The sequence below is a fragment of the Oncorhynchus keta genome, unplaced genomic scaffold, assembly GCF_023373465.1.
Source record: "Oncorhynchus keta strain PuntledgeMale-10-30-2019 unplaced genomic scaffold, Oket_V2 Un_contig_589_pilon_pilon, whole genome shotgun sequence".
NCBI classification, from domain to species: domain Eukaryota; kingdom Metazoa; phylum Chordata; class Actinopteri; order Salmoniformes; family Salmonidae; genus Oncorhynchus; species Oncorhynchus keta.
Window position 1 is genome coordinate 35,001 of NW_026288572.1, and position 20,000 is coordinate 55,000.

General features: G+C 42.6%; 1 protein-coding gene across 1 annotated transcript in view; it reads left to right on the forward strand.

Moving 5' to 3' along the window:
- LOC127925592 (sodium/hydrogen exchanger 5-like) overlaps positions 1-20,000 on the forward strand; it is a 53,757-nt gene that overhangs the window by 13,132 nt on the left and 20,625 nt on the right. The window contains 4 exon segments of the mRNA XM_052510559.1: positions 2,056-2,134; positions 3,198-3,375; positions 7,581-7,801; positions 8,804-9,006. Of these exon segments, the coding sequence (XP_052366519.1) occupies positions 2,056-2,134; positions 3,198-3,375; positions 7,581-7,801; positions 8,804-9,006 (681 nt within the window).

Consider the following 20,000-nt stretch of genomic DNA (forward strand, 5'->3'; position numbering starts at 1 on the left):
GCCTTTAATAGTGGATCAGGGTTATAACCAGCCTTTAATAGTGGATCAGGGTTATAACCAGCCTTTAATAGTGGATCAGGGTTATAACCAGCCTTTAATAGTGGATCAGGGTTATAACCAGCCTTTAATAGTGGATCAGGGTTATAACCAGCCCCAGGCCTTTAATAGTGGATCAGGGTTATAACCAGCCTTTAATAGTGGATCAGGGTTATAACCAGCCTTTAATAGTGGATCAGGGTTATAACCAGCCCCAGGCCTTTAATAGTGGATCAGGGTTATAACCAGCCCCAGGCCTTTAATAGTGGATCAGGGTTATAACCAGCCTTTAATAGTGGATCAGGGTTATAACCAACCCCAGGCCTTTAATAGTAGATCAGGTTATAACCAGCCTTTAATAGTAGATCAGGGTTATAACCAGCCCCAGGCCTTTAATAGTAGATCAGGGTTATAACCAGCCTTTAATAGTGGATCAGGTTATAACCAGCCTTTAATAGTGGATCAGGGTTATAACCAGCCCCAGGCCTTTAATAGTGGATCAGGGTTATAACCAGCCTTTAATAGTGGATCAGGTTATAACCAGCCTTTAATAGTGGATCAGGGTTATAACCAGCCTTTAATAGTGGATCAGGGTTATAACCAGCCTTTAATAGTGGATCAGGTTATAACCAGCCTTTAATAGTGGATCAGGGTTATAACCAGCCTTTAATAGTGGATCAGGGTTATAACCAGCCTTTAATAGTGGATCAGGTTATAACCAGCCTTTAATAGTGGATCAGGGTTATAACCAGCCTTTAATAGTGGATCAGGGTTATAACCAGCCCCAGGCCTTTAATAGTAGATCAGGTTATAACCAGCCTTTAATAGTGGATCAGGGTTATAACCAGCCTTTAATAGTGGATCAGGTTATAACCAGCCTTTAATAGTGGATCAGGTTATAACCAGCCTTTAATAGTGGATCAGGGTTATAACCAGCCTTTAATAGTGGATCAGGTTATAACCAGCCTTTAATAGTGGATCAGGGTTATAACCAGCCCCAGGCCTTTAATAGTGGATCAGGGTTATAACCAGCCTTTAATAGTGGATCAGGGTTATAACCAGCCCCAGGCCTTTAATAGTGGATCAGGGTTATAACCAGCCCCAGGCCTTTAATAGTGGATCAGGGTTATAACCAGCCCCAGGCCTTTAATAGTGGATCAGGGTTATAACCAGCCTTTAATAGTGGATCAGGGTTATAACCAGCCCCAGGCCTTTAATAGTGGATCAGGGTTATAACCAGCCTTTAATAGTGGATCAGGGTTATAACCAGCCTTTAATAGTGGATCAGGGTTATAACCAGCCCCAGGCCTTTAATAGTGGATCAGGGTTATAACCAGCCCCAGGCCTTTAATAGTGGATCAGGGTTATAACCAGCCCCAGGCCTTTAATAGTGGATCAGGTTATAACCAGCCTTTAATAGTAGATCGGGGTTATAACCAGCCCCAGGCCTTTAATAGTGGATCAGGGTTATAACCAGCCTTTAATAGTGGATCAGGGTTATAACCAGCCTTTAATAGTGGATCAGGTTATAACCAGCCCCAGGCCTTTAATAGTGGATCAGGGTTATAACCAGCCCCAGGCCTTTAATAGTGGATCAGGGTTATAACCAACCTTTAATAGTGGATCAGGGTTATAACCAGCCCCAGGCCTTTAATAGTGGATCAGGGTTATAACCAGCCTTTAATAGTGGATCAGGGTTATAACCAGCCTTTAATAGTGGATCAGGGTTATAACCAGCCTTTAATAGTGGATCAGGGTTATAACCAGCCTTTAATAGTGGATCAGGGTTATAACCAGCCTTTAATAGTGGATCAGGGTTATAACCAGCCTTTAATAGTGGATCAGGGTTATAACCAGCCTTTAATAGTGGATCAGGGTTATAACCAGCCCCAGGCCTGCAGTGCTGCAGTGTGCTGTGCACTACCAATAAGTAGCACCCACCTGTATAGAGAATGCATTGTGTTATGGAGAGAGTTACAAAGACAATCTCCTGATGATGTCATGTCTCCTCCTCTGCAGGTGTTGTATAAGGTGTACATGTCCTTCGTGGAGGTGGGCCCTGAGAATGTTCAGACAGCTGACTATTTCAAAGGAGTGGGTGAGGATGAGTTCTGGTGTTTAGCTGTCGTCTGTGTTTCGCTGTAGTCTGTGTTAGCTGTAGTCTATTTTAGCTGTAGTCTGTGTTAGCTGTAGTCTGTGTTAGCTGTAGTCTGTGTTAGCTGTAGTCTGTGTTAGCTGTAGTCTGTATTTAGCTGTAGTCTGTATTTAGCTGTCGTCTGTGTTTGCTGTCGTCTGTGTTTGCTGTCGTCTGTGTTAGCTGTAGTCTGTGTTAGCTGTAGTCTGTAGACCTCTCCTGATTTCCTGTCTCTGAACCTAAAGACTCTCCCACGTCCCCTGTGCCTCCTCTCTTCCTCCTCCCCTCTCTCTCCACCCTTCCTCTCTCTCTCTCCTCTACTCTTCCTCCTCCCCTCTTCCTCCCTGTCTCCCTCCACCCTTCCACCTCCTCCTCACTCCTCTTCCTCCTCCTCCCCCTCTTCCTCCCTGTCTCCCTCCACCCTTCCACCTCCTCCTCACTCCTCTTCCTCCCTGTCTCCCCCACACTTCCACCTCCTCCTCACTCCTCTTCCTCCCTGTCTCCCCCACACTTCCTCCTCCTCCCCATCTTCCTCTTCCTCCCTGTCTCCCTCTACCCTTCCTCCACCTCCCCATCTTCCTCCACCCCTCTCCTCTTCCTCCCTGTCTCCCTCCACCCTTCCTCCTCCACCTCCCCATCTTCCTCATCCCTTCTCCTCTTCCTCCATGTCTTCCCATCATCCTCCACCCCTCTCCTCTTCCTCCCTGTCTCCCTCCACCCTTCCTCCTCCTCCTCCCCGACTCCCTCCACCCTTCCTCCTCCACCTCCCCATCTTCCTTATCCTTTCTCCTCTTCCTCCCTGTCTCCCCATCTTCCTCCACCCCTCTCCTCTTCCTCCCTGTCTCCCTCCACCCTTCCTCCTCCACCTCCCCATCTTCCTCATCCTTTCTCCTCTTCCTCCCTGTCTCCCCATCTTCCTCCACCCCTCTCCTCTTCCTCCCTGTCTCCCTCCACCCTTCCTCCTCCTCCTCCTCCTCCTCCTCCTCCTCCCCATCTTCGTCCTTCTCTCCCTCCTCTTCCTCCTCAGCCTCATTCCTCATCGTCAGTATTGGGGGGACCATGGTGGGTCTGATCTTTGCTGCTCTCCTCGCCTTCATCACACGTTTCACCAAGAAGGTCCGCATCATTGAGCCTCTATTGGTGTTCCTCATGGTCTACCTGGCCTACCTCACCGCCGAGCTCTTCTCTCTGTCCGCCATCTTGTCGTGAGTACATCTTTAGTATGTGTTCTGGAAATCACCACAGAACATGTGATTGGTCTGTACTCAAAAAATATGTTGCATTTAAACTCACTTCATTTTTCTATTATATTTTTTTATTCCGCTGTCATTAGGGTGTGTGTGTGTGTGTGTGTGTGTGTGTGTGTGTGTGTGTGTGTGTGTGTGTGTGTGTGTGTGTGTGTGTGTGTGTGTGTGTGTGTCTGTGTGTGTGTGTGTGTGTGTGTGTGTGTGTGTGTGTGTGTGTGTGTGTGTGTGTGTGTGTGTGTGTGTGTGTGTGTGTGTGTGTGTGTCTGTGTGTGTGTGTGTGTGTGTGTGTGTCTGTGTCTGTGTGTGTGTGTGTGTGTGTGTGTGTGTGTGTGTGTGTGTGTGTGTGTGTGTGTGTGTGTGTGTGTGTGTGTGTGTGTGTGTGTGTGTCAGTGCCTCCTGAAAGTATTCAGACCCCTTGACATGTTCCACATTTTATTCCGTTACATCCTTATTCTAAAATGGATTAAATAAAACATGTTCCTCAGTAATCTACACACAATAACCCATTATGACATCACAATACCCCATAATGACATCACAATAACCCATTATTTTTAATCAAAAACTGAAATACCTTATCTACATAAGTATTCAGACCCTTTGTTATGAGACTCTAAATCGATCTCAGGTGCATCCTGTTAACATTGATCATCCTTGAGATGTTACTTCTGATTGGAGTCCACCTGTGGTAAATTCAATTGATTGGACATGATTTGGAAAGGCACACACCTGTGCCAGCGGCTACATGTATATGGGTGTGTGTATAGACCAACATTACAATACAACCACTGTATGTTACAATATGAACATCTCCACAGGACCTATCCTCCCTATAGACCTACATTACAATACAACCACTGTATGTGCCAATATGAACACCTCCACAGGACCCATCGTCCCAATATACCTACATTACAATACATCTCCACAGGACCTATCCTCCCTATAGACCTACATTACAATACAACCACTGTATGTTACAATATGAACATCTCCACAGGACCTATCCTCCCTATAGACCTACATTACAATACAACCACTGTATGTTACAATATGAACATCTCAACAGGACCTATCCTCCCTATAGACCTACATTACAATACAACCACTGTATGTTACAATATGAACATCTCCACAGGACCTATCCTCCCTATAGACCTACATTACAATACAACCACTGTATGTTACAATATGAACATCTCCACAGGACCTATCCTCCCTATAGACCTACATTACAATACAACCACTGTATGTTACAATATGAACATCTCAACAGGACCTATCCTCCCTATAGACCTACATTACAATACAACCACTGTATGTTACAATATGAACATCTCCACAGGACCTATCCTCCCTATAGACCTACATTACAATACAACCACTGTATGTTACAATATGAACACCTATCCTCCCTATGGACCTACATTAAAATACAACCACTGTATGTTACAATATGAACACCTCCACAGGACCTATCCTCCCTATAGACCTACATTACAATACAACCACTGTATGTTACAATATGAACATCTATCGTCCCTATAGACCTACATTACAATACAACCACTGTATGTTACAATATGAACACCTCCACAGGACCTATCCTCCCTATAGACCTACATTACAATACAACCACTGTATGTTACAATATGAACACCTATCCTCCCTATAGACCTACATTACAATACAACCACTGTATGTTACAATATGAACACCTCCACAGGACCTATCCTCCCTATAGACCTACATTACAATACAACCACTGTATGTTACAATATGAACACCTCCACAGGACCTATCCTCCCTACAGACCTACATTACAATACAACCACTGTATGTTACAATATGAACACCTCCACAGGACCTATCCTCCCTATAGACCTACATTACAATACAACCACTGTATGTTACAATATGAACACCTCCACAGGACCTATCCTCCCTATAGACCTACATTACAATACAACCACTGTATGTTACAATATGAACACCTATCCTCCCTACAGACCTACATTACAATACAACCACTGTATGTTACAATATGAACATCTCCACAGGACCTATCCTCCCTATAGACCTACATTACAATACAACCACTGTATGTTACAATATGAACACCTCCACAGGACCTATCCTCCCTATAGACCTACATTACAATACAACCACTGTATGTTACAATATGAACCTATCCTCCCTATAATTTTACCTTCATTTAACTAGGCAAGTCAGTTAAGAACATATTCTTATTTTCAATGACGGCCTGGGAACAGTGGGAACAGTGGGTTAACTGCCTGTTCAGGGGCAGAACGACAGATTTGTACCTTGTCAGCTCGGGGGTTTGAACTCACAACCTTCCGGTTACTAGCCCAACGCTCTAACCACTAGGCTACGCTGCCGCCCCTATAGACCTACATTACAATACATCCAACATCCAAACAATACAGTTGTAAACATGTAATAGGTTTTTGTTTCATCACTGATGCTACGTGTCAGTGTGAATCATGTCTCATATCTCCCCCCTTCATAACATTACAGTTGTATATCCAACAGGCTGTGTTTGTAGATGGACTGAGGTAGGTAGATTGTATATCCAACAGGCTGTGTGTTTGTAGATGGACTGAGGTAGGTAGATTGTATAGTTAACAGGCTGTGTGTTTGTAGATGGACTGAGGTAGGTAGATTGTATAGTTAACAGGCTGTGTGTTTGTAGATGGACTGAGGTAGGTAGATTGTATAGTTAACAGGCTGTGTGTTTGTAGATGGACTGAGGTAGGTAGATTGTATAGCTAACAGGCTGTGTGTTTGTAGATGGACTGAGGTAGGTAGATTGTATAGTTAACAGGCTGTGTGTTTGTAGATGGACTGAGGTAGGTAGATTGTATAGTTAACAGGCTGTGTGTTTGTAGATGGACTGAGGTAGGTAGATTGTATAGTTAACAGGCTGTGTGTTTGTAGATGGACTGAGGTAGGTAGATTGTATAACTAACAGGCTGTGTGTTTGTAGATGGACTGAGGTAGGTAGATTGTATAGCTAACAGGCTGTGTGTTTGTAGATGGACTGAGGTAGGTAGATTGTATAGCTAACAGGCTGTGTGTTTGTAGATGGACTGAGGTAGGTAGATTGTATAGCTAACAGGCTGTGTGTTTGTAGATGGACTGAGGAAGGTAGATTGTATAGCTAACAGGCTGTGTGTTTGTAGATGGACTGAGGTAGGTAGATTGTATAGCTAACAGGCTGTGTGTTTGTAGATGGACTGAGGTAGGTAGATTGTATAGTTAACAGGCTGTGTGTTTGTAGATGGACTGAGGTAGGTAGATTGTATAGCTAACAGGCTGTGTGTTTGTAGATAGCCTGAGGTGAATGAACCTACAGCAGCCAAGGTGATAATGGCTAGGGTCATTTTGGCTTGTTTTGCTGTTCTCCAAATAGCATTTAAAAAAGGTTTTAAATTGTATAGAAATGCAGTAAATGAGCTTCAATTTTCAAAAATGTCCTCTTCCGGACTTCACTCAAACTCAAGCCCTGGTTGAGGCCCTGGGCTCAGATTCTCTAAACCCTCTTTAGAAGGAATGTCTTCTAAACTGCCATGTTTTTCTCTTAACTATAGACTTTAGACTTAAGAAGAAAGTTCAGCAAAGTTGCTTTTCCTCAAAAAGGTTATTGGAAATTCTGTTTAGCTGTTTTCTTACGTTTCTCCTTTAGCAAAAAGTTTTAAAATTATATTCTTGAAAATAAAGTTTGTTGGAAATATTTTTAAATTCCAAGATAGCTCAACCATTGTCTTAAACTCTGGGCAGTGAGAGAAAACAGCTCATGAAAATCAATTGTACATAATTCACTCTCAAACTATATCTGAAAGTTTCAGTATTGATTATTTTAAATATAGATTATTTTGAAGTATTGATCATTTTATTAAGTATTGATCATTTTTTGCCATTGCTAGCTAGCTCGATAGCTAGCAACAAACATCTTAAGAAGATACGTAAAGAAGATATTTGAGGAGTTTGTAAGAAAATCATAAAATCTTAAGATATTGTTGAGGAATTGCACTTACGAACTATCTTATGAACTTCTTAATTTTTTTGCATTTAAGAAGTGTTTTGTGAATCTGGACCCTGGTCTTCACCTGTCCTCTGTCTCTCTCTCTCTCCACCTTCAGAATGACGTTCTGTGGTATCGGCTGTAACAAGTACGTGGAGGCCAACATATCCCAGAAATCTCGTACCACGGTGAAGTACACGATGAAAACCCTGGCCAGCATCGCCGAAACCATCATCTTCATCTTCCTGGGCATCTCAGCCGTGGACAAGTCTAAGTGGGCCTGGGACACAGGACTCATCTCCTGTACGCTCATCTTCATCTTCGTCTTCAGGGCCCTGGGTAGGTGTGCCGCCTTACTAAACATCGATTCCAGCGTTGTTACTCTACACGTAGCTGAAGGTGAATCTCAATACTATACTACTATGTATCAGGGATTGCAGCCCCCTGGGTAAGAGTGGACCTACGCAGCACAAAGAGAGGAGTCTTCTCTGTCCTTAATGTGGATTTATTTGACCAACATTCTTGTCTGGGAGAGCCTTTCGTCAGGGTGCTTCTCTGAAGAGCCTTTCATCAGGGTGCTTCTCTGAAGAGCCTTTCGTCAGGGTGCTTCTCTGAAGAGCCTTTCGTCAGGGTGCTTCTCTGATGAGCCTTTCATCAGGGTGCTTCTCTGAAGAGCCTTTCATCAGGGTGCTTCTCTGAAGAGCCTTTCATCAGGGTGCTTCTCTGATGAGCCTTTCGTCAGGGTGCTTCTCTGAAGAGCCTTTCATCAGGGTGCTTCTCTGATGAGCCTTTCGTCAGGGTGCTTCTCTGATGAGCCTTTCGTCAGGGTGCTTCTCTGAAGAGCCTTTCGTCAGGGTGCTTCTCTGAAGAGCCTTTCGTCAGGGTGCTTCTCTGAAGAGCCTTTCGTCAGGGTGCTTCTCTGAAGAGCCTTTCGTCAGGGTGCTTGTCTGGAGAGCCTTTCGTCAGAGTGCTTGTCTGAGAGAGCCTTTCATCAGGGTGCTTCTCTGAAGAGCCTTTCGTCAGGGTGCTTGTCTGAGAGAGCTTTTCGTCAGGGTGCTTCTCTGAAGAGCCTTTCGTCAGGGTGCTTGCTTTACACACAGATACAGAACAGATTCTTGAGGATCCAGCGTGTTTTATCAGTGATCGGGCCTCTCTAGAAAACCTTTAATGCCAAACAGATGATAAAGTAATCACTCCTTCAATTAACTCCAAAAGGCGTCTGAATATCTGTCGCCCTTTATCAATAATCAAGATGGTACTCTGTACTCAATGATGAGTCTGAGAATGTACTGGCACGACTTCATTTATACTGTAGCTGTTGGATTCTCTGATCTCTTTCAGGTGTGGTCATGCAGACCTGGGTGTTGAACTGGTTCCGCCTCGTCCCATTGGACAAGATCGACCAGGTGGTGATGTCGTACGGTGGCCTGCGAGGGGCGGTGGCGTTTGCCTTGGTGGTGCTGCTGGACGCAGAACGGGTCCCGGCTAAAGACTACTTCGTGGCCACAACCATCATAGTGGTTTTCTTCACTGTGATGTTCCAGGTAAAGTATTTACCAGAGACATTTAATACCAGAGATATTTAATACTAGAGATATTTTAATACATATTTAATACTAGAGATATTTTAATACTAGAGATGTTTTAATACTAGAGATATTTTAATACATATTTAATACCAGAGATATTTAATACTAGAGATGTTTTAATACATATTTTATACTAGAGCTATTTTAATACATATTTTATACTAGAGATATTTTAATACTAGAGATGTTTTAATACTAGAGATATTTTAATACATATTTAATACTAGAGATATTTTAATACTAGAGATGTTTTAATACATATTTTATACTAGAGATATTTTATACTAGAGATATTTTATTAAATATTTAATACTAGAGACATTTTAATACTAGAGATATTTTAATACATATTTTATACTAGAGATATTTTAATACTAGAGATATTTTAATACTAGAGATATTTTATACTAGAGATGTTTTAATACTAGAGATGTTTAATACATATTTTATACTAGAGATATTTTAATACTAGAGATATTTAATACTAGAGATATTTTAATACTAGAGATGTTTTAATACATATTTTATACTAGAGATATTTTAATACATATTTTATACTAGAGATATTTTAATACTAGAGATATTTTAATACTAGATATATTTTATACTAGAGATATTTTAATACTAGCGATATTTTAATACTAGAGATGTTTTAATACTAGAGATATTTTATACTAGAGATATTTTATACTAGAGATATTTTAATACTAGAGATATTTTAATACTAGATATATTTTAATACATATTTTATACTAGAGATATTTTATACTAGAGATATTTTATTAAATATTTAATACTAGAGACATTTTAATACTACATATATTTTATACTAGAGATATTTTTATACTTGAGATATTTTATTAAATATTTTAAAAAACTATAGATATTTTAATACTATATATATTTTAATACTAGAGATATTATAATATGAGAGCTATTTAATACCAGAGATATTTTAATACTAGATATATTTTATTAAATATTTTAATACTAGACTATACTAGACTATTGTCCTGTCCAGGGGGTGTACTCACTCTACAGAAACAGGAGATAGACTAGTGTCCTGTCCAGAGGGAGTACTCACTCTACAGAAACAGGAGATAGACTAGTGTCCTGTCCAGGGGGTGTACTCACTCTACAGAAACAGGAGATAGACTAGTGTCCTGTCCAGGTGAACTGCCTCACGCTGTAGAAACAGGAGATAGACTAGTGTCCTGTCCAGGTGAACTGCCTCACGCTGTAGAAACAGGAGATAGACTAGTGTCCTGTCCAGGGGTGTACTGCCTCACTCTACAGAAACAGGAGATAGACTAGTGTCCTGTCCAGGTGAACTGCCTCACGCTGTAGAAACAGGAGATAGACTAGTGTCCTGTCCAGAGGTCACTCTGGCTGATTTATGGATTATACACTAGTGGATGATGTGGTAGTGGATGATGTGTGATAGTGGATTATGTGTGGTAGTGGATGATGTGTGGTAGTGGATGATGTGATTAGTAGATGATGTGTGGTAGTGGATGATGTGTGGTAGTGGATTATGTGTGATAGTGGATGATGTGTGATAGTGGATGATGTGTGATAGTGGATGATGTGTGATAGTGGATGATGTGTGATAGTGGATGATGTGATAGTGGATAATGTGAATAGGGGATGATGTGTGTTAGTGGATGATGTGATAGTGGATAATGTGAATAGGGGATGATGTGTGTTAGTGGATCATGTGATTAGTAGATCATGTGTGATAGTGGATGATGTGTGGTAGTGGATGATGTGTGGTAGTGGATGATGTGTGGTAGTGGATGATGTGTGGTAGTGGATTATGTGTGGTAGTGGATTATGTGTGGTAGTGGATGATGTGTGGTAGTGGATGATGTGTGGTAGTGGATGATGTATGGTAGTGGATGATGTGTGGTAGTGGATGATGTGTGATAGTGGATGATGTGTGGTAGTGGATGATGTGTGGTAGTGGATGATGTGTGATAGTGGATGAAGTGTGGTAGTGGATGATGTGTGGTAGTGGATGATGTGTGGTAGTAGATGATGTGTGGTAGTGGATGATGTTCAGTAGTGGATGATGTGTGGTAGTGGATGATGTGTGGTAGTGGATTATGTGTGGTAGTGGATGATGTGTGGTAGTGGATGATGTGTGGTAGTGGATGATGTGTGGTAGTGGATGATGTGTGGTAGTGGATGATGTGTGGTAGTGGATGATGTGTGGTAGTGGATGATGTGTGGTAGTGGATGATGTGTGGTAGTGGATGATGTGTGGTAGTGGATAATAATATAATAATAATATAATATATGCCATTTAGCGGACGCTTTATCCAAAGCGACTTACAGTCATGTGTGCATACATTCTACGTATGGGTGGTCCCGGGAATCGAACCCACTACCCTGGGATGACAAGCGCCATGCTCTACCAACTGAGCTACAGAAGGATGGATGATGTGTGATAGTAGGATGATGTGTGGTAGTGGATGAAGTGTGGTAGTGGATGATGTGTGGTAGTGGATGATGTGTGGTAGTGGATGATGTGTGGTAGTAGATGATGTGTGGTAGTGGATGATGTGATAGTGGATGATGTGATAGGGGATGATGTGTGTTAGTGGATCATGTGATTAGTAGATCATGTGTGATAGTGGATGATGTGTGGTAGTGGATGATGTGTGGTAGTGGATGATGTGTGGTAGTGGATGATGTGTGGTAGTGGATGATGTGTGGTAGTGGATGATGTATGGTAGTGGATGATGTGTGGTAGTGGATGATGTGTGATAGTGGATGATGTGTGGTAGTGGATGATGTGTGGTAGTGGATGATGTGTGGTAGTGGATGATGTGTGGTAGTGGATGATGTGTGGTAGTGGATGATGTGTGGTAGTGGATGATGTGTGGTAGTAGATGATGTGTGGTAGTGGATGATGTGATAGTGGATGATGTGATAGTGGATGATGTGTGTTAGTGGATCATGTGATTAGTAGATAATGTGTGATAGTGGATGATGTGTGGTAGTGGATGATGTGTGGTAGTGGATGATGTGTGGTAGTGGATGATGTGTGGTAGTGGATGATGTGTGGTAGTGGATGATGTGTGGTAGTGGATGATGTGTGGTAGTGGATGATGTGTGGTAGTGGATGATGTGTGATAGTGGATGATGTGTGATAGTGGATGATGTGTGGTAGTGGATGATGAGTGGTAGTGGATGATGTGTGATAGTGGATGAAGTGTGGTAGTGGATGATGTGTGGTAGTGGATGATGTGTGGTAGTGGATGATGTTCGGTAGTGGATGATGTGTGGCAGTGGATGATGTTCAGTAGTGGATGATGTGTGGTAGTGGATGATGTGTGGTAGTGGATGATGTGTGATAGTGGATGATGTGTGGTAGTGGATGATGTGTGTTAGTGGATGATGTGAGCAAACAGAGAGCAGGTGTATCCAATATGGCACCCTATTCCCAATACAGTGCATTACTTTTGGCCAGGTCCCATAGGATTCTGGTCAAAGTTAGTGCACTATATAGGGGTTAGGAGCCATGGGGGACAGCCAGGCAGGTAGGACAGCAGGGGATGGCTGGGGAACAGAGCTGGTTGACGATTCAGCCAATGGGCTATTCTGGGGTTTACAGACTAGCTCGCCCTCTAGTGGGTCAGCTCAGTATTACCCAGTCAGGTAACTCAGTATTATCTCAAATCAAATCAAATCAAATTTTATTTGTCACATACACATGGTTAGCAGATGTTAAATGCGAGTGTAGCGAAATGCTTGTGCTTCTAGTTCCGACAATGCAGTGATAACCAACAAGTAATCTAACTAACAATTCCAAAATTACTGTCTTATACACAGTGTAAGGGGATAAGGAACATGTACATAAGGATATATGAATGAGTGATGGTACAGAGCAGCATACAGTAGATCAGGGGTGTCAAACTCATTTCGCATCGTGGGCCACATACGGCCTAGGGAGATGTCAAGTGGGCCGGACCATTAAAATTATACCATACTCTGCTATAAATAACCAAAATATCATGTCTTTCCTTTGTTTTGGTGTAAAGAAGCACAAGAACATTAGGAAAATATTGAAATTTAATGAACTATCCTTTTACAAAACATTTCATGAAACACCTCATATTTCCTTAGACAAATGTGCAATTTACTTTTATCATTCACAAATATGCATTGCAACTGATCCCACTGATTGTACAAAGGCACAAAACTTTAATTGGTACTGAAAAATATAGTAATGCACTTTAAGATTAAATGAGACTTTTAAAGAAAGGAATTTTTAAACCACTTACACATACGCATATAAAATCTAAATGTAATCCCTGCGTACACCTTACAAACTAAGGAGAGTGATTTTAAATGTGTAATGAAGAAAGTGTTCGCCTGTCCTGTAAATCTGTAAACTTCATACATGAAACATACATACACATACAATACATACTGAAAATGTATGGAGTTGTATGAACAGTAGAATTCCATCACACAACTTTTGTTTTGAAGCTGCTGACTAACATTAAAGTGCACATTTTTTAAATCACCACAGTAAGGATTCATCTTCACAGAGCTGTATTCTTTCAATGCAAACAGTATCTAAGGCAGCATTTTAAAGGTGTTAGTCTAGTCTGGACTTGTATTTGTACCTGAAACTTGGCATCTTTTGGCCTGTACAAGTGCATCAACACCAGGTGTCATGTCCTGACTAGCTGTCACTTTCAGAATGTCATTTAAGTGCTTGTTTGTGAGCCTTGAACGCATTTTTGTTTTATTGATATTCATCACTGAGAAAATTTGTTCACAAAGGTAGGTTGTCCCAAACATGCACAAAATTTTAGCAGCCAGGGCTGTTAATTTGGGGTACCCTGGTAGTAGATACTGATAAAATCAGGGCAGGGTTGCCATTTGCCAGTTGCATCTCCCACAAAGTCAGCTTCAACTTAAATGCATGTATGTTGTCAGAAAACTGTGTGACAACTTTTTTTGCGGCCTTGCAACATTTTGTTCAGATTGTTCAAGTGTTCAGTAATATCAACCAAGAATGCAAGGTCCCGTAGCCATTCCTGAGATTGTAATTCCAACACCGGTTTTCCTTTTTTCTCCATGAACTGTCCGATTTCCTCTCGTAGATCAAAGAAATGCCTCAGCACAGCGCCTCGGCTTAACCATCTCACTTCAGTGTGGTATGGCAGGCTGTGGGTAATGTTGCTGTCGCTGAGAAGTTTGTCAAACTGACGATGGTTCAGACCTCTGGACCGGATGAAATTTACAGTGCGAACAACCACCTCCATGACGTGGTCCATTTTCAGCGACTTGCAACACAATGCCTCCTGGTGCAAAATACAGTGAAATGTCCAGAAACGATCTCCTCCATTAAGAGCTTGTACTTTGTCTTTGAACTTTGTCGCGACACCTGCTTTCTTTCCGACCATGGATGGCGCGCCGTCTGTAGCCAGGCTGACAGCGCGGGACCAGTCCACTCCAACTCTGTCCAATGCAGCAAGGACAGAGCCGAAAATGTCCTCGGCTGTTGTGGTGTCCATCATTGGCACCAACTCAAGAAACTCTTCAGTAACAGTCAATGTCTCATCAACTCCTCGAATAAATATGGCCAGTTGGGCCACGTCTGTGATGTCAGTGCTCTCGTCAATTGCCACGGAAAATGCAATAAATGACTTGACTCTCTGTTTCAATTGACTGTCTAAATCTGCCGATAGTTCCGAAATCCTCTCTGCTATAGTATTCCTCGTCATGCTAATATTGGCAAAAGCTTGTCGCTTCTCGGGACATACAAGTTCAGCCGCCTTCATCATGCATCGTTTAACAAAGTCACCGTCGAATACGGCTTCGGTGCTAATGCTATTTCGCTAGCAATTAGGTAGCTGGCTTTTACCGCTGCTTCACTGACTTCTCGGCTCTGGATGAAAGTTGACTGCTGTTTCCTCAGACCCGCCAGCAATTGTTAATCTTATCTCTTCTCAGTTGTCCTTGCAAGCCGTCATATTTTCGCTGTGATGAGTCTCGTAGTGGCGTCGAATATTATATTCCTTCAATACCGAAACTTGTTGCAAACACACCAAGCACAAAGGTTTTCCGTGCATCTCTGTAAATAAATAGGACGTGGTCCATTTTTCTTTGAAAATTCTACACTCCTTATCTACTTTTCTCCGTTTGGATAACGACATTTTGGCTAATGAGGGTGTAGTGGAGAGGTAGAGACATTAACAATCTTAACAACGTCGTAACAAGCAGCAGATGGCGCATTGATACCGTCTGCTGTTTTCAGTCTGTCTCAGTGATGCGGCTTGTCTTAAAAAAAAAAAAATTAAAATTAATTCCATGTCTTTTATGCATTTTTTTCCACTTTCAAATTATCCTGCGGGCCTGATCGAACCTCCTTGGGGGCCGGTTCCGGCCCGCGGGCCGTATGTTTGACACCCCTGCAGTAGATGGTATCGAGTACAGTATATACATATGAGATGAGTGTGTAGACAAAGTAAACAAAGTGGCATAGTTAAAGTGGCTAGTGATACATGTGTTACATAAGGATGCAGTCGATGATGTAGAGTACAGTATATACATATGCATATGAGATGAATAATGTAGGGTAAGTAACATTATATAAGGTAGCATTGTTTAAAGTGGCTAGTGATATATTTACATAATTCCCATCAATTCCCATTATTAAAATGGCTGGAGTTGGGTCAGTGTCAATGACAGTGTGTTGGCAGCAGCCACTCACTGTTAGTGGTGGCTGTTTAACAGTCTGATGGCCTTGAGATAGAAGCTGTTTTTCAGTCTCTCGGTCCCAGCTTTGATGCACCTGTACTGACCTCGCCTTCTGGATGATAGCGGGGTGAACAGGCAGTGGTTCGGGTGGTTGATGTCCTTGATGATCTTTATGGCCTTCCTGTAACAACGGGTGGTGTAGGTGTCCTGGAGGGCAGGTAGTTTGCCCCGGTGATGCGTTGTGCAGTCCTCACTACCCTCTGGAGAGCCTTACGGTTGAGGGCGGAGCAGTTGCCGTACCAGGCGGTGATACAGCCCGCCAGGATGCTCTCGATTGTGCATCTGTAGAAGTTTGTGAGTGCTTTTGGTGACAAGCCAAATTTCTTCATCCTCCTGAGGTTGAATAGGCGCTGCTGCGCCTTCTTCACGACGCTGTCAGTGTGAGTGGACCAATTCAGTTTGTCTGTGATGTGTATGCCGAGGAACTTAAAACTAGCTACCCTCTCCACTACTGTTCCATCGATGTGGATAGGGGTGTTCCCTCTGCTGTTTCCTGAAGTCCACAATCATCTCCTTAGTTTTGTTGACGTTGAATGTGAGGTTATTTTCCTGACACCACACTCCGAGGGCCCTCACCTCCTCCCTGTAGGCCGTCTCGTCGTTGTTGGTAATCAAGCCTACCACTGTTGTGTCGTCCGCAAACTTGATGATTGAGTTGGAGGCGTGCGTGGCCACACAGTCGTGGGTGAACAGGGAGTACAGGAGAGGGCTCAGAACGCACCCTTGTGGGGCCCCCGTGTTGAGGATCAGCGGGGAGGAGATGTTGTTGCCTACCCTCACCACCTGGGGGCGGCCCGTCAGGAAGTCCAGTACCCAGTTGCACAGGGCGGGTCGAGACCCAGGGTCTCGAGCTTGATGACGAGCTTGGAGGGTACTATGGTGTTGAATGCCGAGCTGTAGTCGATGAACAGCATTCTCACATAGGTATTCCTCTTGTCCAGGTGGGTTAGGGCAGTGTGCAGTGTGGTTGAGATTGCATCGTCTGTGGACCTATTTGGGCGGTAAGCAAATTGGAGTGGGTCTAGGGTGTCAGGTAGGGTGGAGGTGATATGGTCCTTGACTAGTCTCTCAAAGCACTTCATGATGACGGAAGTGAGTGCTACGGGCGGTAGTCGTTTAGCTCAGTTACCTTAGCTTTCTTGGGAACAGGAACAATGGTGGCCCTCTTGAAGCATGTGGGAACAGCAGACTGGTATAGGGATTGATTGAATATGTCCGTAAACACACCGGCCAGCTGGTCTGCGCATGCTCTGAGGGCGCGGCTGGGGATGCCGTCTGGGCCTGCAGCCTTGCGAGGGTTAACACGTTTAAATGTCTTACTCACCTCGGCTGCAGTGAAGGAGAGACCGCATGTTTCCGTTGCAGGCCGTGTCAGTGGCACTGTATTGTCCTCAAAGCGGGCAAAAAAGTAATTTAGTCTGCCTGGGAGCAAGACATCCTGGTCCGTGACTGGGCTGGTTTTCATCTTGTAGTCCGTGATTGACTGTAGACCCTGCCACATGCCTCTTGTGTCTGAGCCGTTGAATTGAGATTCCACTTTGTCTCTGTACTGACGCTTAGCTTGTTTAATAGCCTTGCGGAGGGAATAGCTGCACTGTTTGTATTCAGTCATGTTACCAGACACCTTGCCCTGATTAAAAGCAGTGGTTCGCGCTTTCAGTTTCACGCGAATGCTGCCATCAATCCACGGTTTCTGGTTAGGGAATGTTTTTATCGTTGCTATGGGAACGACATCTTCGACGCACGTTCTAATGAACTCGCACACCGAATCAGCGTATTCGTCAATATTCCCATCTGACGCAATACGAAACATGTCCCAGTCCACGTGATGGAAGCAGTCTTGGAGTGTAGAGTCAGCTTGGTCTGACCAGCGTTGGACAGACCTCAGCGTGGGAGCCTCTTGTTTTAATTTCTGCCTGTAGGCAGGGATCAGCAAAATGGAGTCGTGGTCAGCTTTTCCGAAAGGGGGCGGGGCAGGGCCTTATATGCGTCGCGGAAGTTAGAGTAACAATGATCCAAGGTTTTACCACCCCTGGTTGCGCAATCGATATGCTGATAAAATTTAGGGAGTCTTGTTTTCAGATTGGCTTTGTTAAAATCCCCAGCTACAATGAATGCAGCCTCCGGATAAATGTTTTCCAGTTTGCAAAGAGTTAAATAAAGTTCGTTCAGAGCCATCGATGTGTCTGCTTGGGGGGGATATATACGGCTGTGATTATAATCGAAGATAATTCTCTTGGTAGATAATGCGGTCTACATTTGATTGTGAGGAATTCTAAATCAGGTGAACAGAAGGATTTGAGTTCCTGTATGTTTCCTTCATCACACCATGTCCCGTTAGTCATGAGGCATACGCCCCCGCCACTCTTCTTACCAGAGAGATGTTTGTTTCTGTCCGCGCGATGCGTGTCAGGTAACTCAGTATTACCCAGTCAGGTAACTCAGGACTGTACTATGGTGTATTATAATATTAACTGAAGTCTGGACACTGACTGTAGTCTATTATAATATTAACTGAAGTCTGGACACTGACTGTAGTCTATTATAATATTAACTTGAAGTCTGGACACTGACTGTAGTCTATTATAATATTAACTGAAGTCTGGACACTGACTGTAGTCTATTATAATAGTAACTGAAGTCTGGACACTGACTGTAGTCTATTATAATATTAACTGAAGTCTGGACACTGACTGTAGTCTATTATAATATTAACTGAAGTCTGGACACTGACTGTAGTCTATTATAATATTAACTGAAGTCTGGACACTGACTGTAGGTCTCATGTAGTCTATTATAATATTAACTGAAGTCTGGACACTGACTATAGTCTATTATAATATTAACTGAAGTCTGGACACTGACTGTAGTCTATTATAATATTAACTGAAGTCTGGACACTGACTGTAGTCTATTATAATATTAACTGAAGTCTGGACACTGACTGTAGTCTATTATAATATTAACTGAAGTCTGGACACTGACTGTAGTCTATTATAATATTAACTGTAGTCTGACACTGACTGTAGTCTATTATAATATTAACTGAAGTCTGGACACTGACTGTAGTCTATTATAATATTAACTGAAGTCTGGACACTGACTGTAGTCTATTATAATATTAACTGAAGTCTGGACACTGACTGTAGTCTATTATAATATTAACTGAAGTCTGGACACTGACTGTAGTCTATTATAATAGTAACTGAAGTCTGGACACTGACTGTAGTCTATTATAATAGTAACTGAAGTCTGGACACTGACTGTAGTCTATTATAATAGTAACTCCTGCATAACTAGGTGTTCCTTGCATTAATATTGTAGACCAAAAGTTAATTTTATCTCGGGAACCAGAATGGAGAAATATAATGTATTCCTTTCAGCATGATGGATCATTTTCACAGCTTTTCATTTTCTTTTAAACCAGTCAAACTGAAATCTCCTTGGTCCACAAATGTTCTCGCTCCGTGTGTGAGAGAGAAGCAGAAATGGAAGAGAGAACTTTACCCGATGTCAGCGAGATTGTCTATGATGCGTTGATCGTTCTATTGATTTATGACATCATTCTGCCGATCGGGGTTTTATCGGAACGTCAGCCTAACGGCAGAAGAAAAGCTGCACGTATCTAATTATAGACACGTTGACTAACAAACAGCCTTCCACCGAAATGTCGGAAATTATAAGCAGAAACATGAGGCGTAGCAGCTATTCCCTCACCATCCCTGTCGTTCTGAATAACGCGCCCAGGTAGCTTACATCAGCCTTTCAGCCAATCAGATGAAAACATCATGACCGGTTGTGTTTATGCCACATTAAACATGTAGGCTAATACATTTTAAAAGTGAAACGACTGATCTTCACTATCATGCCCATATAAATCCTTATTCAAATGAAAGGGATTCTATACTGTATGTAATTCTATGATTAGACCTATGATCATATATAGAGAGGTCCCCATACCGGGAAGACATGACATCTACTCTGATGGTCCTTCTGTAGCTCAGTTGGTAGAGCATGGCGCTTGTAACGCCAGGGTAGTGGGTTCGATTCCCGGGACCACCCATACGTAGAATGTATGCACACATGACTGTAAGTCGCTTTGGATAAAAGCGTCAGCTAAATGGCATATATTATTATTATTATTACTCTCACCCCTTTGTGTAATGTGT